At 49.5% G+C, this 23,957-nt stretch overlaps 1 protein-coding gene across 7 annotated transcripts in view; it reads left to right on the top strand.

Annotated features, from left to right (window-relative positions):
• The window catches only part of PIK3C2B (phosphatidylinositol-4-phosphate 3-kinase catalytic subunit type 2 beta), a 61,631-nt gene extending 38,017 nt beyond the window's left edge, over positions 1 to 23,614 (top strand). For 4 of the 7 annotated variants that reach the window (XM_049707567.1, XM_049707590.1, XM_049707586.1 and 1 more), the window contains 21 exons: positions 279 to 390; positions 1,548 to 1,690; positions 2,099 to 2,170; positions 2,992 to 3,180; positions 4,327 to 4,420; positions 4,558 to 4,652; positions 5,108 to 5,288; positions 6,070 to 6,177; positions 6,835 to 6,927; positions 7,736 to 7,865; positions 8,697 to 8,833; positions 12,755 to 12,924; positions 13,423 to 13,579; positions 13,919 to 14,028; positions 15,158 to 15,359; positions 15,802 to 15,926; positions 17,119 to 17,236; positions 18,555 to 18,636; positions 19,036 to 19,142; positions 20,766 to 20,894; positions 21,598 to 23,614. In XM_049707567.1, the coding sequence (XP_049563524.1) occupies positions 279 to 390; positions 1,548 to 1,690; positions 2,099 to 2,170; positions 2,992 to 3,180; positions 4,327 to 4,420; positions 4,558 to 4,652; positions 5,108 to 5,288; positions 6,070 to 6,177; positions 6,835 to 6,927; positions 7,736 to 7,865; positions 8,697 to 8,833; positions 12,755 to 12,924; positions 13,423 to 13,579; positions 13,919 to 14,028; positions 15,158 to 15,359; positions 15,802 to 15,926; positions 17,119 to 17,236; positions 18,555 to 18,636; positions 19,036 to 19,142; positions 20,766 to 20,894; positions 21,598 to 21,786 (2,743 nt within the window). In that variant the 3' untranslated portion in view covers positions 21,787 to 23,614. Of the gene's footprint in view, positions 1 to 278; positions 391 to 1,547; positions 1,691 to 2,098; positions 2,171 to 2,991; positions 3,181 to 4,326; positions 4,421 to 4,557; positions 4,653 to 5,107; positions 5,289 to 6,069; positions 6,178 to 6,834; positions 6,928 to 7,735; positions 7,866 to 8,696; positions 8,834 to 12,754; positions 12,925 to 13,422; positions 13,580 to 13,918; positions 14,029 to 15,157; positions 15,360 to 15,801; positions 15,927 to 17,118; positions 17,237 to 18,554; positions 18,637 to 19,035; positions 19,143 to 20,419; positions 20,895 to 21,597 lie in introns of those variants that run through there. The other 3 variants (XR_007476347.1, XM_004282466.4, XM_049707577.1) reach the window with 3 other exon arrangements.
• The last annotated feature ends 343 nt before the right edge of the window (positions 23,615 to 23,957 follow it).

Below are 23,957 nucleotides of genomic sequence, written 5' to 3'. Positions count from 1 at the left end.
TCATCCAGTCCAGCTCTCTACGTCATGAAGGCATCCCTGCCACCAGGTCACCCAGACCAGGGAGGGTGTGGTTAGTTTAGGAAGGCTTCCTGGAGGGGGTGGGTTTTTGTAGGACTTGGAAGAAAGAGAAGGTCGTGGTCTGTGGGGGAGAATGAGAGAGAGGAGTTAGGCAGTGGCTTCAAGCAGAAAAGGCAGAGTTTTGGATAGGGAGAGCGGGAGGAGAACCATCTCCTTAGCGACTGGGTTTGTTGGCTTATCCCACCTTCCATCCTCCTTAGAGTCCTGACCTGTGGCCGGAAGCTTCTGGGCTTATGGCCAGCAACACAGGAAAGCCCCAGTACCCGTTGGAGTGCACCTAATTTCCATCAGCCAGATAGTGTCATCCTGCAGGTGAGACCCCAGCCTCTCCCTCCCACCGACCCATCAGGACCACTCCAGAGTTGGCTCCATGTTTTCCCTTTGAGGTTTGGGCTGGGGCAGTAGGAGAAAGTGCGGAACTTTGCGCGTGGGATGATGAGACTGAAGCAACTAGGTGAACATGGTTAGACCCGGAGTGGGAGGGCAAGTTCTACGGAAGCTATGTCCCGTCTCCTTGAGGTTAGCTGATTTCAAGGAGCCTGAAGGCAGGGTCTGAGACCCTTGCCAACCAGGGCTCAGCTCTTCAGAGTTCCTTATATTGAACCCTAATATTACTAATCTGAGCCATCCCCTCTTGGGGCCCATGGGGAAGCCCTCCCCACAGCCACTCAGTGCTCTAGTGGGGTGGACCCATTCTCTGGGGACAGGAGGAGGAGCTGGTCAGGTCCAAGGTCTAGTTACCGTTTCTGGTTCCTTTTCTTGTGGTCATGAAATGCTTTGGTACGGAATATGGAATATCAAAGTGGATACAGAATGAAAGCTCCAAGAGGCAGGCGTTTTTATCTGTCTTATTTGCTACTCTGTGCCCAGGGCCCAGAACAATGTTCGGTACATATTAGGGTTCAATAAACATTTCTTGAATGAAAGAATGTGGAACTCCCTTAGAGGACTGGCTCCCTGAGCTCTGACATCCATTTTAGAAGGATGAACATGGCAGCAGAGAGCAAGGGAACCCAGCGTTGCAGGCTTCAGAGTTGGCAGAGCTCTCACCTGGCATGTGGTCCCACTTTCCATCAGGCAGTAGTGCCCTCCAAGACCACACTGAAGGCTCCCCAACCTCGGCGTGAGGCTCCCAGTGGCTCAGCCTAATGACGCTTCTGTTCAGAGTTTGGCCTGGGGCCAGTCCCCTCACCTAGATGCATCTCAGCCCAACCTCTTCCTCACTTGACCGTTTTTCTTTCTCTCTCTCTGTTTCCTTCTCATTTTTCGCTGGAAGTTATAGCTGGAAGGGACTTTAGCGATCACCAAGTCCAACAAGGTTATTTTACAGACAAAGAATCTGAGGGTAAGGGAGGGAGGAAGGGAGGCAGGAAGGCTGGTGGGTAAAAGAAGAGCTGGAGACCCAGGTAGGTGGCAGCCCCACCCAGCTTCCTGTTCCCTCTCCTCACTTCCCTGATGTCATCTCCCAGATTGACTTTCCCACCTCAGCCTTCGACATCAAGTTCACCAGCCCCGCTGGAGACAAGTTCAGCCCCCGCTATGAGTTTGGCAGCCTCCGGGAGGAAGACCAACACGTGCTTAAAAACATCATGCAGAAGGAGTCCCTGTACTGGTGAGGCCCAGGGCAACCCCCATGTGTGACTCGGGCCTCTACTAAGTCTCTCGAGTTCTAACTGACCTTCTCTTACCTCCCAGCAGGTCCCTGTCCTCCTGCTTTGGGAGTCGAGGTGGGATAGGGTGGGCACTGCCGCCTAGGCAGGAAGAGGTGGAGAGAGGGCTCTGCAGCCCCCAGACGTTTTTCATGAGCTGACCTTAGGCAAAGTGGAGAGCTCACAGTCAGGATGTTAGATCTGGGAACACCCATCCCCACGATGGGGACTTGGCCCAGAATCAGCTTGCCAAGAGGACCAGAGCTTTGCCCCACCCCCAGATAAGCTGTGTACTATTTGCTGTCCATTGGGGCAGCTGGGCGTTATGCTTACCACCCTGCCCCCACCTCCTGCCCCTTCCACACCCACAGCCTTTGCATTTCTCTGGCCCTGTCACTTTCCAAAAAGGATCAGGTGTCAAGGCAAGCTGGCAGCTGTCAGGGGTAAGCGAGTCCAAGCTGATCTCATCCTTGGGGCTGCCTGTCTCACCAGGGTTGAAGAGGCTGGAGGAGCTGGTGGGATCTGGGCTCCTCCCCGGCCTGCTCTCTCCTATACCTCTCTGGCTCCTGCATGGCCCTTGCATGTGGCGGTTGGGGGAAATGAGAGAGAGGGGGCTCATCTCTCTCCCTCGTGTCTCACCCAGGGCAGCCAGAATCACCGAGTGACGGCAGACCTCCCCTGCCCCCACTCCTCTGCTGACCCCTTGCTTCATCAGCCCCTGAGCTCCCTTCTCCCATTAGACACCCGATCTCAGGCAAGGCCCAATTAGCTGCAGGTCCTATAAAACCTCCAGCTGGCCCCAGGAAGCCCCAGGAGGCCTCTCAGCTGCCCAGACCCTGAGCAGTGGGGACCACTGCCCTCTGGTGGCTCTACTTGGGAGTGATGCCCGAAGGGCATCCTCAGGAGGGGTCGCGAATTCGGTGCCCTTGGCCCCCGCATGCTGCCTTGGTGTGAGATGTCCCTGAGTCAAGGATCAAAGATGCCATTTGGACCCTGGCTCCCAGAGTTCGCTTCACACATTGCAGTCACTTAGGGATATTTTTAAAATTACCGATGCCTGCCTTCCCCAGACATTCTGACTTAATTGGTTTTGGGTGTAGCCTGGACAAGAGGCGTTTATAAAGCTCCTCAGGTGATTGTAACATGCAGCGAAGTCTGGCAACTACTGAACTGGAGTGTGTCGCATTCTCTTGGAGCGTGAGTACCTTACCCTCTGGCTGACTCTGCTGTCTCTCTCACCTCCCCCTACCACTTCCACCCCCAGGCTCACTGATGCTGACAAAAAGAGCCTGTGGGAGAAGCGGTATTATTGCCACTCGGAGGTGAGCTCACTCCCCCTGGTGCTCGCTAGCGCCCCCAGCTGGGAGTGGGCTTGCCTGCCCGACATCTACGCTCTCCTGAAGCAGTGGACCCACATGAACCACCAGGATGCCCTGGGGCTCCTGCATGCCACGTGAGTTGTAACACCTACCTTTCCTGACCACGTGTCCTTCCAGAAGCCAGGGCTTGGCACTGCCCATCACTGACCTGGCCAGCTCTGGGGAGAATGGTCAAGTGGGCGTGGAAATTCAGGGCCTTTCCACTTCTCCTTTTCCCTTTCTTTATTTTATTCCACCCCCACCCCCCATGTTATATTATGAACATTTTTCAAACATACAACAAAACTGAGAATTTAATAGTGAACATCCATATTCCCACCACCTAAATTCTAACCATTCACATTTGTTATATTTGCTTTATTATGTATATACTGTCCATCAATACATCTTATTCTTTAATGCATTTTGAAGTAAATTGAGGCATCATAACTCCTTCCTAAATACTTTAACAACCATAACATTAACTACAGCTCAATGTTTGTTTATGTTGTTTTCTTTTGAGACAAAATTTACATGTAAGTAAATGCCCAAGCCTTATGTGTACATTTGCTGAGATTTAACATATGCACACACCTGTGTAACCCAAACCTTATCACTTAGTTCTGCTCTTACAGTCCTCTCTTCCTTCGTTCCTCTGGGGACACAGGCTCCCAGTCTCAAACCCCTAGAATGGTTTATTTTCTTCCACTCTTAGTAATTAAAATGTACCTGATGCATGTATTTTGCCTTCAGGACTCTTTGAGGCAAAGGTTTTGCTAATCTCTGCTAAACTAATTCTGGCTAGGTGTACTGGCTTATATATAATTTCATGATCTCTGTTATTTGCCTGGCAAGCTTTGCATTAAAAGGATGGTACCAAGAAACGATAATGCTTTGACCCTCACGAGGGCTCTGTGATGATGGGATTTCTGGCACAATGGGAGTCAAGGAAGAGATCTTTGGGAGTGGGGTTGAGGACTTTATCCCATTTTCTTAACTCATACAGAGAGTGAGAGTGCCTTCCATGGCCCAAGGCTGACTCTGACCATGGGCCAGGGCCACCCTCAAGGGTTGCAATCCAGAAAAGGTGCTTAGGACTCTTCTAGTGGCTTTGGCAGGTTCTGGGAGTCATTGCCATTTCTTCACCCATGGCTCTGAGGCCTAGGGGTGAGGGTGCTTCCTCACTCCTGTGCCTTAGACCCTGTGGCTGCATTGTCAGGGTCCTGGGCTCTATTTTGCAGGTTCCCAGACCAGGAGGTGCGCCGTATGGCTGTTCAGTGGATTGGCTCCCTCTCTGATGCTGAGCTGTTGGACTACTTGCCCCAGCTCGTGCAGGTGGGTGAGCTGGCCTTCCCTCCAGTTCTGATGGTCCCACCCCCAGGACCCCAAGACAGACTGCATCCTGCAGGGATAGCAGTTGGTGTAGATTACAGGCAGTCAACAAAGCCTCCTGTTCCCTCTCTCCTACACAGGCCTTAAAGTATGAGTGCTACCTGGACAGCCCCTTGGTGCGCTTCCTCCTGAAACGAGCTGTCTCTGACTTGAGAGTGACTCACTACTTCTTCTGGTAAAACTGTGTGCAGAAAGAGGAGAGATGGACACACCTTCACTTGGGGGTGTTTTACTCTAAGCCTGCAAGGGTGGGGAGCTGAGCCATCTGGGTTGCAGTATGTGTCTGACTTACCAGGTGGCCTTGGGCCAGGACCTTTTCCTCGGGGGGTCTCAGCTCACCCGCATGTAAGCGCAGTGGGGATCATCCCTGGCCCTCCCCTGCACCCACGCACGGCAGAAATACAAGGAGAAACCAGATGCAGAAGGGCTTTGAGCCCTGTTTAAAGACAGCATGGGCAGACCGAGGTGTGGCCGAACGCCTCTGTATCAGTTCTGCATCCAGAGCCTGTTTTCCTTCCCAAGTTTGGGGTGGGTTCTCCAGGGAGCTGGAGCTGGGTCTGACCACTCCCCACCCCCCCTTGCCTGTTATCCTTTGAGTGTTCTGACTTCCCCCCTCCCTTTGCCTGGTAGGTTGCTGAAAGACGGCCTCAAGGACTCTCAGTTCAGCATCCGCTACCAGTATCTGCTGGCAGCCTTGCTGTGTTGCTGTGGCAAGGGGCTGAGAGAGGAGTTTAACCGCCAGTGCTGGCTTGTCAGTACCCTGGCCAAGCTGGCCCAACAGGTCCGGGAGGCTGCCCCGTCTGCACGGCCGGTGAGTGGGGTGAGGCTGCCTCTCCCCATTTCCGGTTCTGGGCCTCTGCAGCCAGTCGTTAACTTCTTAGGCATCCTGACCAGCAGGGTGGCACTTGACCATCTCTGGTGAGGGGCTGGAAAGAGGTGACTCCCTAACCTACAGGCTACAAACTGACAGTCTGCGGGCTGGATACAGCCCACGGAATGTGTTCTCTTTGGCTTGCGAAGTATTAAAATTTTTATTTAACTGTTTACCTTAAAGGCTAAGCCCAGTTGTGTAAGTTGTTCACTGCACAAGAGTACCCAGCCAGAGGGGGCAAGTGAGGGCTAAAATTCAGTCATACTTTGTTCACTGTGCTGTGAGCCACGGCTCAGGGCTGCTACCACCCAGAGGGGGCACCTTTATCTGTTTGCACAAAGGGGTTGTATTAGTCCAGTATTAGTGATCCTGGTTGCTAACATTTAAAAATTGGGAGATTGTGAAGTCTAGATGATTGGCTTTTTTGGCAACGGCCCAAGTGGCAACTCCTCGTTGACCTGTAGCCCACCCTCTCAGTGCACCGTGGGCTGCTTTAAGCTGTTCTGTCATCCACCCAGTCTCTATAGGTGTTTGGGCTGTGGCCCCGGCTGTGGTGTGGGTGGGGCAGTCTTCCTTCTTCACCATCTCCAGGAGGTTGTCCACATCTCTCGGGTGACTGTTTCCATGCCAACCACTACTGGCACCCGCCCCTGGGAGAGACCTGGCTCTGAGTGGAGCTTATGGGCCCCTCACCTCACCCCTGCTCTCCTTTCCCCACCAGGGGATTCTCCGCACGGGCCTGGAGGAGGTGGGGCAGTTTTTTGCCCTCAATGGCTCCTGCCGCCTGCCGCTTAGCCCCAGTCTGCTGGTTAAGGGCATCGTGCCTAGGGTGAGTGACTGGTGGGTTTGGGGCTCTTGGAGTGGGGAGGGCTCAGTGGAAGCCAGGTCCTCACTGACCTGGTTACTGAGAGAGATGAGGAAGAAAGGCATATGTGGGGCCTCTTGCCAACGCTAACGTGTATGGACTTTTACCTGACAACCCTGCGGGGTGGAGGAATTGGGTTGGGGGCTGGGTAAGTGCCTCTGCTGATGGTGTCGGGGTTGAAGTCCAGGCTGGTGACGCTCCTACCTGTCATTCATCGAGCACGCACTCTGTGCCTGGCACTGTTCTAAGTGCTTTCCTTTGGTTATCACATTTCATCCTCACGGCTCTTAGGAAGTCGGTACTGTTGTGAGCCCCATTTTACAGAGGAGTAAACTGAGTTATAGGTGGGACACACGACTTGCCAGAAGTCACACAACTAGTAAGTTGTGTGTGGAGTGAACTGAAGGGGTGAGAGAGACCAGGTGCAGGAGCTGAAGTCATAACAAACTGAACCAGGGTGATGGCGGTAGGGAGGGAAGGAAGGAATGTGGGCTCCGCAGAAATCTGGAAGAAACAATGAGCAGCAGCTGGTGGAGAGTCGGAGAGGCCGTTTTCCTTCCTGGGCCTGGGCCTGGGCCTGGGCCACCCTGACCCTCATCACTACCCTCTCTACTGTGGCAGGACTGTTCCTACTTCAACTCCAATGCAGTCCCCCTCAAGCTCTCCTTCCAAAATGTGGATCCGCTGGGCGAGAACATCCGTGTCATCTTCAAGGTGAGGACGCTTCTCTCAAGCCTGGTGGGATATAGATGGTAGAGAGAAGGAGAGGTGGGAATCCAAGGGTGGCAGAAGCAGCCTTGGGGCCATTCTTTTCCTGCTGGGCCACACTCAGGCTGCCATTTTAGTGCGTGAAAGACTATCGGGTGAAAAAGGAAATAGATGAATTGTGTGTGGCCCCAGAGGGCTAGGAACAGTGTTGGGATGTGTAAGGAGGTAACCGACAGCTCAATGTCAGAAGCGCTTTCTAGAAGGCAGAGCTACCTCAGCAGTGGAATGGATAAGGTGCTGACCTGGCTGTCCCTGGAGTATTCAAGCTGAATGACTATGGCAGTCGTGCTGAAGAGGAAATTCATAAATCAGGTGCAGGTTGGACTTAGATGAATCTTAAGGTCCCTCTAACTGGTACATCCATGATTCTGAGGAATAAAGGATAGTCTCAGAGCGGACAATCCAGTGGGGGAAATGAAAGGCATGCATGACTTAGTGACATATGTTTGTTGTGTGTAAGTTCCAAATCCAAGTTTTAAGGCTTTGATGGTCAGGAAGGCTGCATGAAGAAGAGGACCCTGACTTCACTGCAAATGGGGACGTGGGGTTGGGGGAAGAGCTGGAACACCACACGGGCAAGATGTGATTCCTGGCCCATCTCTGGTGTTTGAGCTGGTGTGAGCAGGTCTGAGTGTGAGGTGGGAGCACTGAGCAGTCCCTGGTCACTAGTCTGGGCCAAGGTTGCCCTCCTGGGAGATCTGGGAGCTGGGGGAAGTGGGGGAGGTGGTTCCGGTCACTGTCTTCCTTCATCCAGTGTGGGGACGACCTTCGCCAGGACATGCTGACCCTGCAGATGATTCGCATCATGAGCAAGATCTGGGTCCAGGAGGGGCTGGACATGCGCATGGTCCTCTTCCGCTGCTTCTCCACTGGCCGTGGGAGAGGTCAGTAGGGAGTGGGCGGGGCGCTGACTGGGCAGCTGGCGTGGGGGGCATTCTTGCTTACTGCCCTTTTGCCATTCCCTGACGAGAACTGTGTGCTTCTCCAGAAAAATGAAAAGGGCAAGATTATCCCATTAGAAGCTGTGGAATGACATTAAAAAAAGAAGGCGGAGGAGAGAGACTATTATAAAATAAAGCAGGCTTGGAGACATAACCAAGCAAACCGTGTAGACTTTGGATCCCAATTCTAACAAACCAACTGTAAACAGATACTTTTTGACACAGTTGGGGGAAATTTGCATGTAGACTGGGTTAAATCAGATCAAAGAATGGTCGTTGAATTTTTGGATGTGATAATGGCATGGTGGTTGTGTCCTTGCCAGTTATACTTGAAATACTTATGAGTGAAATGACATGTATGGGATTTACTTAAAAATACTCCAGCCGCGAATGGGGTAGGGGGAGGGTGGAAGAGAAGAGGGGGAAGCAGGGCTGGGTGAGTGAAATAGATGAAACAAGATTAGCAAAGTGTTGATAATTTTTGAAACTGGTCTTGTGTGAGTTCATGATACCATTTCTTTATTCTTATATGTATTTGAAAATCCCATAGTAAAAGTTAAAACAGAAAAGGATCATGGCTGTGAGCTGGGGGGACCAAGGAGTCACAGCATGGAGTATGAAACCAGGGGAAGGATCTTTCCCTTTATTACCAGACTTTGTCCAAATGCCCTAGAGCTTTATTTGTAGGGAAGCATCCGGCAAAGCTCTTGGAGTCCTCTCCTGACAGACGCCTTGTCTCTGCTCTGGAGAATGACTTGATGTCTCCCCTCACAGGGATGGTAGAGATGATCCCCAACTCTGAGACCCTACGCAAGATCCAGGTGGAGCACGGGGTGACCGGCTCCTTCAAGGACCGGCCCCTAGCCGACTGGCTGCAGAAGCACAACCCTGGGGAGGACGAGTACGAGAAGGTAGGATTGAAGCGTGGGGGTGAAGCTGGGGTGGGATGTGCGTGACTCTGGCACACCGTGTTCCCACAAGGCCCACACATGCACAGAGAAGACAGCTCAGCTGTATTGGGAGGAGAGAAACACTCTTGGTTGACTGGTGCCCCCAGATGTCTAGAGGTGGGTCAAGTGACTTTTGTAAGCTGACCAAGAACATCCCCTGGTATCCAACTGGGAAGCCTTCGCTGAGTTCCGCTGGCAGATTGAGTTTGGAGGAGGGGACCCTCTTAGTCACGATCCTATCCAGGTCCTCCCGTGTCCTGCGAGGAGTCCAGTGGTGCTTTGCAGAACAAGAGTTGGAAGAGACTTTAGAGGTCATTTTATCCAACTCTTCTTTTCATAGATGTGAATTAAGACTCACTCATTTGTTCCCAGTTATGGAGCTGGTTTGTGACAAGCATGTAACCGGAAGCCAGGATTGAGGATAGATATGAGACAGAGATGATAGAAAAGGTAGCTGACCTTCTTCAGGCAGGGCTGTACTGGGTGGTAGGGCCTTGGTGACCTGCTGTGTTCTGGGGCTGGTCCACAGCTTCATGGCTTTTGCCTCTGGGTTAATTAAGTTTAGGGGAGAGAATAAATCATAATAACCAAGCTCATAAGAGAATGACCATAAACCAGAAGCGACCCATATACTAACTTATATTGATCAATGGCTTTTATCCCTGAAGGAGAACCTACGTGGGCAGCCAAATTACAATCAGAATGTTGTTTAGTGAACATGTAATTAGATGATCTTCTGAGGCCTTAAATGTTTGCATTCCCCAGGGTTTAATTCCTGGCCTGCTGTGCTCTTTGTACTCTTCTCGTGCCAGCTCATCATCTCTTATTACTTTACCACCCACTTGCTGATGACTTCCAAAGCCATTCCCTCTCCCCTCTCTCACCTCCCGATTGCTGGACCTCTCCTCTTGTGTTTCACCTGTATGTCAAACTCAGTATAGGCAAAACCGAGCTTTCTGTCTCTCCTTGTCCTCTTGAAACCTGCTTTTTGTGTTTCCTGGATGGTTTGACTCTCTCTGTGCAGTCACCCAAGACAGAGCCATGAGTCTTCTTGATGTTTCCTTCTGCCTCTCCTCTGCTTTACCAAGCCCTGTTCCCCAGATGTCTCTTGAACCTGTCCTCTTCTTACCATTTCTTAAAGCCATTTGCTTTCTGTCCCCTGAACTACTGGACTGCCTCTCCTCCTTCCATTACCATCCTCTGCTTGATTTCAGAGTCTTTTAAAATAAGGTGCAAACTGCTCATGTCACTCCTTTGCTCTCAGTTCTTCAAAGGCTCCCTGTGTCCTAAAAGATGAGTCCGTCATCCACAACATTGCCGCAAGGCCTTTTGTAATCCAGCCCTGCCTGCCCCTGTGGTCTCATCCACTGCACCTCCCCATCTTATGATAATTTATGCTGTAGTTTAGGGAGCTGCTTGCATTTCTTCAATACCTTTAGACAATAGTATTTCCTTTGCCTGGAAAGCCCTTTCTTCCCTTTCCCATCCCTCAAAACCCATCCTCTGTATGTTGTAAATGTTAAGGTCCTCTACCCTTGGAAAGGAGTGATATTGTTTCCTCCCTCCCTCAACCCTACATACTATTTATACTAACATGTATTTTTCAGGTATTAAGCAGCCACCATACAGAAGCACTGTGCTTGGTGCTGGAATTATGATTACTCCTTGCCAGTATAATAAAGAGTCATAATAAATATTATAAAAGCTTGTACAACAAGAATACACACAGAGGGCTTCCCTGGTGGCGCAGTGGTTGAGAGTCTGCCTGCCGATGCAGGGGACACGAGTTCGTGCCCCGGTCCGGGAAGATCCCACATGTCGCGGAGCGGCTGGGCCCGTGAGCCATGGCCGCTGAGCCTGCGCGTCCGGAGCCTGTGCTCTGCAATGGGAGGGGCCACAACAGTGAGAGGACCGCGTACCGCAAAAAAAAAAAAAAAAAAAAAGAATACACACAGAGAGAAACTAACTTAGTGTCTCAATGTTTAATATCAGTCTTTCAAAAATAGCTCTCAGCTCTTCTAGTCTTTCTGTTAGAATGATGCTGGTAGTTTCTTATGGTGCCTTCCAGGAGGAAAGAACTAGAGATACTTGTCTCTTGGCCACCTACTCAGCAAACCAAAGTACCTCCATCCTATAAGTGAAACCCCTTAAATCAGGAGAGCTCTCTTTATCCAGTGAGACTTCCTGCCAGTAAGCAGCCAACACCCCGCGTAACTTAGGTGATGAGACTTTAGTTACTTACTCTGTGGCAGAGTACAGGCATATAGCTGCTTTGTAAGTCAAAATAGGATGCCTCTCAGGTAGAAGGAACATCTGTGACATGAAGACAGGTTGATGGAGATGGTCAAGACTGGGAGTTGATGGGTTATACTTACTGAGTGGTTTCTTTTCAATTATATATTTCCCTATCATAGAAATCATCTCTTTCTTCCAGAAGGTACATTCTGTGATTTCTTTACAAACTTTCTATTCTTAACTTCCTAGCGATTAGTCAGCTGGTTTAATTTAACAAGTACCCAGGGGATTTCTATGTGTAGCTAGTTTTTTGGGGGTTTTTTTTTTTTGGTTTCTTTTGCAGTAGGCGGGCCTCTCACTGTTGTGGCCTCTCCCGTTGCGGGGCACAGGCTCCGGATGTGCAGGCTCAGGGGCCATGGCTCACGGGCCCAGCCGCTCCACGGCATGTGGGATCTTCCCGGACGAGGGCACGAACCCACGTCCCCTGCATCGGCAGGCGGACTCTCAACCACTGCGCCACCAGGGAAGCCCTGTGTGTAGCTAGTTTTGAAGTAGGCCTGTGGAACAGCCAAGAGGCTGCTGGGAGATAAGATCCCTGGACCCTGGGAAAGTGAGAATACTAAGTTCTGAGTGAGTGGTGCCTGTAGGGGCTCAATGGGGAGGAGTCAGTGCAGGCTGGTAAGATCTGGGAAAGGTGTGGAACTCAAGGAAGGTCCTTGAAGGCTGGGTGGAAGCTTGCAGAGGGAGGTGGGAAGGGCATGTGTTCTATGAAGATTTCTCTCATTCCCAGCTTTGTCCATTCTTACTTGGCTGTGACAACTGTTGCCTCTGCTGATGAGTCTTTCTTGAGTTCTTGGGAATTCCAGAAACCTCACAAAGAGGATTTAGAGGATGAAAGGTGTCTATTCACTAATTCCATACGTTTTTACTGGAAAGGCAGATAAGGGGGCAAACGTTGACCAGATAAAATAAGGTAGATCCAACCCCTTACTCCCTCCCCTCCTGCTTGAAACTCAGAAATTGCTCTAACACATTTTACCAACTAGAGATGTCTGATTTTCAAGTGTAAAACATCCCCTAGAAGTGTTAAGCTGCCTCAGCTCTTCCTTGGAGTGAAGTGACTTTAATTAGATTAGCATTCATCTGTTACCAAGAACAGTGGAAATGGGAGTCATACTGGGGGCAGGCAGAAGGACAGAAGAATTCTGAGCAGGGTCAGGAAGAGGCCCTTAAGTCAGTTGCCTCAGTGCTGTGCTTGAGTTAAGGTCACCACAAACAGCTGGGAAAGTTGTAAACGTCAGAGTCTTCCCTGATTATGGGCTGGTCAAGTCTGGGCTCCCGGATCAGTGCACTGTCTTTCCAACCAGTTTCCCAAGGAGTAAGAAAGGTGCAGAAGGTGGTGAATTGCAGATAACGTGGTGGAGATATACCTATAAGCCTTCCATCTCCTTTTGCCCCATAAGATACGAGAGAAGTTTCTGTGTGCATCAGTGTGTACGTATGTGATGAAGGCTGAACAGGCGGATGTGAGAGCTGTTGGACTCATGAGAGAGGGGCAGGGCTGGCTGAATTCAGTCTGGCTGTGCCCCTGGGGTCTGTCCACACCAGCTTCATGTCCCCTCCTCCCCTCTGCCTTCCTTCTCCCAGGCTGTAGAGAACTTCATCTATTCTTGTGCTGGCTGCTGTGTGGCCACGTACGTCTTAGGCATCTGTGACCGTCACAATGACAACATCATGCTGAAGACGACTGGCCACATGTTCCACATAGATTTTGGCCGTTTCCTGGGCCACGCCCAGATGTTCGGGAACATCAAGCGGTAAGTGGTCTCCTGAAGCCAGGATGCGCGTGTAGGCCAGGGAGGTCAGCGGAAATGGTTCAGAGCTGGAACACGAGCCTGTGATGGGAGGGCCCGCGCTGCAGAGTGTGGTCCCTGGGCTGAGCAGCTTTGGAGAAGAGAAGACTGAGAAAGAGGTCAAGTCCTTTCAGGGCCTTGCAGAAGAGGGCAGGCACCAGCCATTGGCCCTCCCTGCTGAGGACTGAGCAAAGGGAAATGAGCCCAAACCACAGCAAAAGGGAATACAACTAGATATTCAGGGACAATATCACTAGCTCACAGGCAAGGAACCAATGAAGGATGTGTTTGGGGATTTTTTAAGATTAAGGGAGGAAAAGAAAAACGAGAATGTTAGAGGAGCCACATCTATCCATTTCACACGGGTGTTGAGGGATGAGGAAAACCATCCCCTGATGCAGCCCACAAAGTGGGCTTCCTCCTTCATGTTGACCTTCTACCTGTATGTTCCCCTTGGCCCAGGGACCGTGCCCCCTTTGTCTTCACCTCGGACATGGCGTATGTCATCAACGGGGGTGACAAGCCTTCCAGCCGCTTCCATGATTTTGTTGACCTTTGCTGCCAAGCCTACAACCTCATTCGCAAGCACACCCACCTCTTCCTCAACCTTCTGGGCCTGGTGAGGAGCTCCATCCCTTTCTGAACCCCTCCTTCTTATCATCTGGCACCATCTTTAAGACTCCCTTGTCTTGCTTCAAAGGATTTCTGGAGATCTACTTCTCTGAGCCCTAGGTAAAGGCAGGGCTCAGACCACCTGGGGACAGTGGTGTCTGCAGGTGTCTGACTTCCTGCTCCAGCCCCCAGTTCCTGTGGACTGCTAGCCACTGCCCACAGCATCTGCCTGCCACCCTCTAGAAGGGTTAGGGAGCCTAGCTGCAGAAAATCTTGCCTTGTGGTAAGGAAGAAGCAAGAACTCCTGGTTGTTACAGGCACCCTCTCTTCTTCTCTGCTCTTCTAGATGTTGTCCTGTGGGATCCCTGAGCTCTCAGACCTGGAAGACCTCAAGTATGTGTATGATGCCCTGAGGCCTCAGGACACAGAGGCCAATGCCACTACCTACTTCACCAGGTAAAACTCTCCGTACGAAACCGTGCTGCCCACTCTGGGTAGTTAATTTCCAGGCTGCTGGATTGGGAAGAACAGGGCTAGGGAAACGGGAGAGGCTTAGCTCCGGTGGCAGAGCTTAGAGTTGACAACATGGGTCAGCGGTCCCAACTTTGCCTTTGACTTCGGTACATCATTTTACTTCTCTCAGACTCAGTCTCCCGTCTGCACTTGGGTGCTGACCTTTATATAGAGGTACTGCGATCCCCTACTTGCATTCTCACCATGTCTCGGTCAAGGATTTTGTCTATGGGGCAATGTATAGTAGGGATTTTGTACTAGTTTTTAGCTCTCTGGATCAGAACCTTCCCCCTTGTCAAAACATGGAATTCCATGGTTCTGTTTTCCCATATTTGACGTTCTTAGACACACTTTGTGTGAAAGCAGGAAAGTGTCTGTATACTAATGTCTACTGTTTTTTGTTTTGCGGTACGTGGGCCCTCTCACTGCTGTGGCCTCTCCCGCTGCGGAGCACAGGCTCCGGACGTGCAGGCTCAGCAGCCATGGCTCACGGGCCCAGCCGCTTCACGGCATGTGGGATCCTCCCAGACCGGGGCACGAACCCATGTCCCCTGCATCGGCAGGTGGACTCTCAACCTCTGTGCCACCAGGGAAGCCCCTAATGTCTACTGTTTTGTCCATTTTATTAATGCACCCTTTTTGGAACTTAGCGAACTAAACTTTCTCTGTTGGGTCTGATATAGTACCTTTCCTTTTGAACTAAAATCTCTGGATTGAGCTTTGTTTGGTGAGGTTCCATTATACTGAACCTTGAAACTCAGTTTGACAACAGTATTTAGACATTTACATGGTGAGCCCACGGTGGCGTCCCTAATTCCTTCCTACCTTGGTTTAATTGTCTTTGGGTCAGGTGGGCAGTGGGGAGAGATAAGACCCCAAGTTTCACAGAAATAAACTGTATGCTGATCATTGTGTGCAATCATGTACTCTATGAGGATATCACACAGGGAAAATGATCTGAGCTGAGCTGAGTATTAATCTCAGGTGTCAGGGGATATTTCTCGAGATAGCTCTGCCAGGCAGTGGGGACTTGTGTCCGTGGTCACATCCTTTTCTTCCCATCCTCCTTCAGGTTGATTGAGTCCAGCCTTGGCAGTGTAGCCACAAAGCTCAATTTTTTCATTCATAACCTGGCTCAGATGAAGTTCACAGGCTCAGACGACCGGCTGACCCTTTCCTTTGCTCCCCGAACACACACTCTCAAGAGCTCTGGCCGCATCACTGATGTATTTCTCTGCCGCCACGAGAAGATCTTCCACCCCAACAAAGGCTACGTAAGTGTTTTCTCCGATCTGACCCTCCCTTGCTCCCCACTGCCCCAGCTTGTTGGGGTTCTGACTGTTTCTTCCCTTCCACACTGTGGGCGCTGGAGTTGACTGAGCACCCTGTGCTGGGAGCAGTCACACACCCCTTCCTTCTGCACTGCCCAAGTGGCCTGCCTACAATCAGGGAGCTGAGTTGGATGGCTGTTCCCTCTGAGTCAAGGGTCTTGTGAAACAAGGATTCTTGTTAATCTTTGCTTTCATTTTGCTGCATATGTATATGTGTCTCCATTAGAGACGTTTTTATCCTCTTCCTTCTGGAAAGCGTAACTCCTCCAACACATGTGTGTGTGCGCGTGCGTGCACACACACACACTTCTGTCCCCTCACCTACCCCCTTCATTGGGTGTAGAGGGTTTGGCAGGGAGTATTCTCTAAGATTTGGATTTTGCAGATTTACGTGGTAAAGGTGATGCGAGAGAATGCTCACGAGGCCACTTACATCCAGAGGACGTTTGAGGAGTTCCAGGAGTTACACAATAAGCTGCGGCTGCTCTTCCCTTCTTCCCTCCTGCCCAGGTATCTGTGGCCTTTACTCTCTGCACTGAGGGATACTGCGGAGGGAGAGCAGATGGGGGCTGGGCAGGACTGCGGGAGTGAGATACTGCCCTTTGGAGAAAAGACCTATGTCCTTGGTTTTCTCCTCCTGGCAATGAGTTTGATGACAAGTGCTCCCCCTGCTGGTCATGCTCTTCTGAGGCTCTCAAGAGGTCTTCCTCCAGCCTTGAAAATAAGCTTGGGTCCACCTGCCAGGAGAGCAACCTGGGTCTAAAGGCAGGGGATTGACTGAATCTGAAGATTTTTCGAAGTTTCTAATCTTCTAAAGAGTAAAAGTATGTTTCAAATAGATAAACAAAATGCAGTGTATATACAAAATGGAATATTATTCTACTGTACGATTCCACTTACATGAAGCACTTAGAGTAGTCAAATTCATAGAAACAGAAAGTAGAATGGTGGTTGCCAGGAGGGAGGGGGAGTTGTTCGATGGGTATATAGTTTCAGTTTTGCAAGATGAAAAGGGTTCTGGAGATGTATGGTGGTGATGGTTGCACAACAATGTAAGTGTACTTAATTCTGAACTGCACAGTTAAAAATGGTTAAGACGGGGGACTTCCCTGGTCGTCTAGTGGTTAAGACTTCCCCTTCCAATGCAGGGGCTGTGGGTTCAATCCCTGGTCGGGCAGCCAAGATCCCACATGGCTCGAGGCCAAAAAACCAAAAAAAAAAAAAACGTATAAAACAGAAGCAATATTGTAACAAATTCAATAAAGACTTTAAAAATGGTCCATATCAAAAATATATATATTAAAATAATGGTTAAGATGGTAAATTTTATGTTATGTGTATTTCACAACAATTTATAAAAGCGATTTTTCAAATGAATTTTTACCTTGATGGGGAAAACTGGGGGCTCCAGAGCCGCTGAGGCACTTCTGGAGAGCTGTAGGACTCTGCTCAACAGTTTGGTTTTCTCATCCGGTGTCCTAGGAACTGTCTGGTGTGAGATGCTGCGTGTGTGCCCTTGGCACAGACCTGGGGAGCTTGGGGAGGCATGGAGTCGGGGAAAGGTCCCTGGGAATGGAGGCTGGTGAGAAATGCAGATCAGGTGACTGAAAATGCAAGTGAAATGTGACTAAATCCTGTTGCCTCTTCATTATCTTTCCCCATCTTCCCCCTCCTGCATCGCCACTGCCCACCTGCCGTGCAGCTTCCCTAGTCGCTTTGTGATTGGCCGCTCACGGGGAGAGGCGGTGGCGGAGCGGCGGAGAGAGGAGTTAAATGGCTACATCTGGCACTTGATCCACGCAGCCCCTGAGGTGGCCGAGGTGGGTGGCTGCCTCTGTTCCTGGCTGTTCCTGGCGCTGGTGGGGGGTGGGGGATGCGGACGGAAGCGGGTGGCAATCATGGAGGGGACTTGGCTTTTCTGGGTCTGTGTGCAGAAAGAGGTGGGTGGGTCGTGGCTCCAGCCCCACAGGACTATGCTCAGAAATGCAGTGAAACACAAACATGCAGCTGGGCACGCGGAGAGACATGTCCGTGTTAGGTGCTTGTAGTGAGCAAGAGCCTGAGGAAATGGAAGGTTTTGAGCAGGTTGAGTGTGTGTATCCGCCTAGATTTTTCTTTAAACAAATGGTCCTATAATGGGCATAAAGACAAATACAGTCATCCGGAGTCCCGTCAGCCTAAAAAACCATCTGACCCCATTTCCATGTTTCCTTTCTATTTATCCATATATAAATGTGACTTTTATAGTTTCATAGTGGTCATAGCTTATGTATAATGCTATATTCTGTTCTTTTTTCACTTAAGTGTTTATAGTAAGCATAACTTTAACTATGTGTACCAAATTAATACACCAACTTGCAATACCGTAATCTCTTTAACCATTCGCTTCTTGAAAGATATTTAGATCATTCCCCTCCCCCCTTTTTTCACTCTTAATGCTAGAGTGGGTATTTTTACACATTTTAGTTTTTGGTTTTGTTTTCCCTAATTGCTTAGTAAACATTCTCAAAAGTACGATTCATGGCCTTTGTCCAAGGCTGGGTCAGGCATTAGTTCCCCGACCAGGGATTGAACCGTGGCCTGCCAGCAGTGAAACGCCAAGTCCTACCCACTGGACTGCCTGGGAATTCCAAGAACAGACTGCTTTTGCCCTGATGTGACCTACTTTTATTTGATTTTTTTTCTTTTTTTTAAACTTTTGTATTATGAGAACTTTCAAAACATATAGGAAAATAGAGAAACAGTATAATGAATGCCTATATATCCATCACTTAAACAGTTATTATTTTGACATGTTTGAGTCATCTATTTTTTATGAAATATTTTAAAGTAAATCACAGACATCGTGACTTCTACCCCTAAGTACTTACTATGCGTCTCTAAAAAACAAGGACATAATCTTACATAACTACACTGTCATTATATCACCCCAAACATAGTCCATATTCAAAATGTCCCTGTCATCTCCAAAATTCTTTTAACAGTTGGTTTGTTTGAGCCATGACCCAAACAAGAACTGCATATTACATTTGGTTGTCCCATTTCATAGGTCTCTTTTAATGTGGAACAGTCCTTTTCCTTTTTTCACTGGGCCATTGTCTTACTGAGGAATGACCCTGTTTTCTGATTCCATTCCAGTGTGATTTGGTGTACACCTTCTTCCACCCGCTGTCCCGGGATGAGAAGGCTGCGGGCACCAGCCTGGCTCCCAAGTCCTCAGGTACAGTGCCTTCTCTGTGACATTTCTGCCAACCTCTCTGAACCATTCCCAAAGGTCATTTTTCCTGCCCCTGCCCCTTCCCAGTTCTCTTTCCTTGACTCGTCCCTGTTCCTTTGCTTACTGGCTAGAGAATCTGGTTTCCCACTCAGGCTATGGGTCCACAGCTCCTTGAGCAATTCCCCAGGGACTGGATAGCTTACGCACTGGAATTGGATAGACGCCCCCAACCCGACTCTGAGTCATGTTCGCGGATGCCACTTGGCAGATCCCCAATGGGGTATCAGGACTCTGACGTGGAGTTACTGACGGGGGGTTAAAAGAAAACAGAAACGTCTGCCTGGCACCAGATGGGGACGGGGCTGGCCTCATGACCTTTCTCAGTTTCCTTTGTCCCTACAGATGGCACATGGGCCCGGCCGGTCGGAAAGGTTGGGGGAGAGGTGAAGCTGTCCATCTCCTATAAAAACAACAAACTCTTCATCATGGTGATGCATATTCGGGGCTTGGTAAGTGCATACACAGTCCTCCTTTGGATCTTTATCTTTCTTCTGGTACTTTTCTGACTGATCAGACCTTTTCTGCCCCCCTCTCGTGAGAGTAACCACAAAGATTACTGAATGAATACCCAATGGGCCTGCTACCGTGCTAGGCCTATGGTATGACCAAGCAATACTAGAGACAGCTTCTTACTACCTGTGGTCTTTGGCAAGTAGCCCAATTACCTTAGCCTTGTTAAAATGAGGATAATGTTAGCACCTATCTCATAGGGTTGTTATAGGGATTAAATGAGATAATGCATGTAAGAGCACTTGACATAGTGCCTTGTACCATTATTATGGTGATTATTATAAGGGAGAGGCCCAAGGGGCTTATTTCCTGGTTATAGAGGTAAGGCAGCCATGTGACGTCCTTCAAGCATAATCAAGGCAGAGTATAATCACTGAGTTTTTGGTATGATTCTAAGAACCTTGTGAGTGGAAGGGGAAGGGAACTCTTATTGAATACCACGATGTGCTGGACTTTCGCAGGTTGGGGCATTAGTATGTAGCAGGAGGTACATGAACTTTGGAATCAGAGAGATCTGGGTTTCGCTCTTACAGAATCATTCATTCATTTTATTCAACAAATCTTCATCAACTGCCTACTGTGTGCCAGGCACTGATACATTAGCTCTGGATACAAGGGTAAACAAAATAAAATCCCTGCCCTCAGGGAGCTTACATTCTAGTAGGAAGAGGCAGACAGACAAATAGTTAAGTTAAATATATGGCAAGTCAGATAGTGGTAAGTGCTCTGGCGAGAAATAAAGCAGAGAAGGAATACCGGGGTGGAATGAAGCTAGCAGCAATTTTGCAGTGTTCAGGGAAACCCTCATTGATGAGGAGGTATTTGGGCAAAGGTGGAAGGAGGTGAGGGAGGGAGCCATGCACATACATCTGAGGGAGGATTGCTCCAGGCAGAGGGAGCAGTTGAACCCAAAAGCCCTAGTCACAAGCCTGCTTGGGGCATGTCAGGAACCGCAGGAGGAGGCCAGTGTGGCTGAAGCCCCTGCAGCAGAGGGGAGAATAGCAGATGGTGAGGTTGGAGAGGGCAGACCAGAGCCTTGGTCCCACAGTCTAGAGTGTGGCTTCTCCGTGGGTGAGATGGGAGCCCTTGGAGGGTTTTGCGCAGAGGCGTGACAAGATCTGACTTAAGTTTTAAAAGGATCAGGCTGAGTGAATCACTAATTGGCTGACCTTGAACAAGCAACTTAATCTCTCTGACTCATTTCTCTACCTCTTAGGGGTTACTTGGATCAAAATAGACAAAAGATATTGGGCAGAGATATCTGGGGACATGATGGTTCATTCAGAACAGACCAAGTTATGGCGTGCCCTGAGCATTCGTATACAAAGTATAGACTGGATATCATAGGCAATCTGATGGATGTTTTAGGAGGACACCTAATGTTACCGTGGTAGGTGTTTCTAGCAGAATGCAGTGGGCTGGGAAGCATAAATTATTGTGCATTGCAAGAAGCTAGGTGTGGGAGAAGAGGGTCTGGATCAAGGAGTGATCACAGGAATGGTGATAGAGAGACAGATAGAAAAACCTTCATCTTTTTTTTTTGGTTTTCATTCCCTTTGTAGCAACTGCTCCAGGATGGGAATGATCCCGACCCCTATGTCAAGATTTACCTCCTTCCTGACCCTCAGAAAACCACTAAGAAGAAAACCAAAGTGGCCCGGAAAACCTGCAACCCCACCTACAATGAGATGGTATGTGAGGAAGGTGCGGGGTGGGGCTGGGGTTGGCCGACTGTGCCGGTTTGTAAATAAAGTTGTATTGGGACGTGGCCATTACTATTCATTTAAGTCTTGTCTGTGGGTGCTTTCATGTTGTAGCAGCTGGGCTGAGTCATCATGACATAGATCAGAATGTATGGCCTATAAAGCCTAAAATACTTCCTATTTGGCCCTTTATGTAAAAAAGTTTGCTGACACTTAAGGTAGGGATTCCACAGCTGCGGCATGGTCTGTGGGGAGGAAGAGCCTGCTGGTCCTTTGCTGATAATGAGCTGTGGCCCCAATGACAAGCCTTCATTTGCTTGAACTCTGAGCTAAGAGCAGGGGTCTTTATTTATTTTTATTTTTTATTTATTTATTTGGCTCTGCCAGGTCTTAGTTGCAGTTGCAGCATGCATGTGGGATCTAGTTCCCTGACCAGGGGTCGAACCTGGGCCCCCTGCATTGGGAGTGTGGAGTCTTATCCACTGCGCCACCAGGGAAGTCCCCCCAAGGGCAGGGTTCTTTAAGCTTCCCTTGGGTTCTGTATGCTTTCTCTATTCCCTCGGGCTCTGTCTGGTTGGGGAGGTAAAGTGGTCTCAGCCAGATCAGATCACACCACCACAGACTTAAGCATCTCCCCCTTCCATGTTCCCTCTCTCACTACTTCCCTTTCTTCCCAATTTTGCATTTGCAGCTGGTATATGATGGAATCCCCAAGGGAGACCTCCAGCAGCGGGAGCTACAGCTGAGTGTGCTGAGTGAGCAAGGATTCTGGGAGAACGTTCTGCTGGGGGAGGTGCACATCCGCCTGCGAGAGCTGGACCTGGCCCAGGAGAAGACCGGCTGGTTCGCACTGGGATCTCGAAGTCATGAGACTTTATGAGCCCAGCGGAGCCGTGGCCCAGGACCCCAGGCTCATGGCAGAGCTGGAGGAGAGGACTCTCCCTGCTTGACTTGCCCCTTCCTTGTGTAGGGGCAGGGCCCTCGGTGGGGCTTCCCTCTGTCCCGGCGGATCGGGCCTCCGTGGTAGGAGGCAAGGAGGGTAAAGATGCTCTCTGCTATCCGCTCCTCTGCAGACTGCATTTGGGTTGGTTGTGATGAGCAGCCCCTTGGAGGCTGTGAGGGTGCAGCAAAGTTTTAAGTTTACCTTGTGTCAAGGGAGCAATGCCTGGTTTGAGGTGTGTGGGGTGGGCTGTAGAAGTAGCATTTGGGGGGAGGGTGGGTGGATATCTTTATTTTTATTTTTAAAAAATGAAATAGTAACGTTGTCCTAACTGGACAGGAAGCCTCGTGAGAAGGGACTTACATGTGCCTCAGAAGGCAAAAGAGGAATTGGACTTTTTGTATGATTGAGGTTCTTATTGGACTTTTCCCTAGGATTTTGTTTGTTTGTTGTTTTTGCATTTCTATCTATAGGAATTATTTGGGGAGGGGCCCAGTGGGCCCTCAGTTAGTGCCCTCCGTCTCTGAGGCAGGTCGGGAGGGACAAGGAGGGCTGCGTGTGCTGGACTGAGGCCTGCGCCACTGGGCCTTTCTGATTTTGCCTCCAAAGGAGAGCGATGTGATACCTACGTGTGTAAGGAAGGGCCTTCCGTATGGAGGTCTGTAGAGGACCTGTGTTCAGGGACCTGGGCTCTTTTGGGGGGAGTTTTTCCTCTCCCCCTATTTTGCTAGGACTTGCCCTGAATACTGTCTTCTACCCCTCCATTCAGCTCTTCCGGGGGTCATCTGGTCCCTGTGAATACGCCTGGGTGCTCCCCCATAGGTCTCTCCCTTCATTTTTCTCTGGTGGGATAAACTGCTGCCTCGGCCCTTAGGTTTGGTTTCACCCCAGGGTGTCTTGGCCCTAGGAATGGGCCTCTAGGCTGCAGACGCCAGCGTGGCTGGCTGCTGGGTGGTTTCTGGGAAGCTTTCCTCGTCATCCACCACTCCTTTTGTTTTGCTGCTTCTCTCCCAAACTCCATTTCTGTCACATTTTTTTAATAAGAATTTCTCTCATTCTATGGGGCCATAAACCTATTTTGTCTGGAGCCAAAGGGATGCCCCAGCTGAAGAAAAGGGGTGCGGGTGGGGGATCCCATCGAAACTGTTGTTTTTGCCAGTGATTTTCTTTGGTTGTGAGGAGGCTGGATTGAGCTGAGCTGGAAGGGAGAGACTGGGTCTCTGATCTCTTAATACTCTTCATTCCCTACCAAATGGATTTGAAATTCACTCGTGCGCTTTACTCCGAAAGGTTGTCTTCCTAGAAAAAAGGAGACTTTGAATTTGATATTAACTTTCTAAATTGTCTGGTTGTGCCCGGTGACTGGGGAATGGAGTTAAGTGGGGATACGATGTGGACTGTCCCTCCCCAGCTCCAAGGATCAGAAATTCCCCCTTTCGCTGACTCATTCCATAACTAGAGAAAGAAGCTCCATTCATTGAAGCCACAGAGCAGCAAGGAAGTTGAAACTTTTAAATTTAAAATGTCGAGGATAAAGCTGGCTGCTGTGGGCAGGGGTTAGGGGAGTGGAGAACAGAGGTGGAACTTCTCTAGATGAATGGACCAGAGATGTGTTACTGGCTTTTTGCCTGTAGCTCATTTTACTTTGACCCTCTATGCCCCTGTTAAAGGGAGAGGTCTGTGTACTGTACCCACATCCCAGACATCCTTTTTCTCCTACTTTCTCTGGAATTGTATTTTCTAATAAATGATGTTTAGAAAAACAAAACTATCATTTTCAAGATTCGTTGATGTTTAAATGTCTAGATTAAAACATCTGATGTACAAGATGAAGATAATAATGATAGTAGTGTTTCTACAAATGGTAACTTTTATATGCACTGGTGTGGTACACCAGGCATTTCACACGTGTCAGCTAAATCTTTCCTTAAAACAACTTGATCAGGTGAGTATTATCATCCCCAGTTTACAGATGAAGAAACTGAAGCCCAGAGAGGTTAAGTAATTTGCTTAAGGACATAGCCAGTCGGCCTTGGCTCTAGAATTTGAACCCAGATTTATTTGACTCTTGAGTGTTTTAATATACACGATGTCATTTTTCATTGCAACTA

Source organism: Orcinus orca, chromosome 1 (assembly GCF_937001465.1).
Source record: "Orcinus orca chromosome 1, mOrcOrc1.1, whole genome shotgun sequence".
In the NCBI taxonomy this organism is placed as follows: Eukaryota; Metazoa; Chordata; class Mammalia; order Artiodactyla; family Delphinidae; genus Orcinus; species Orcinus orca.
This window is presented reverse-complemented; position numbering and strand designations above follow the sequence as displayed.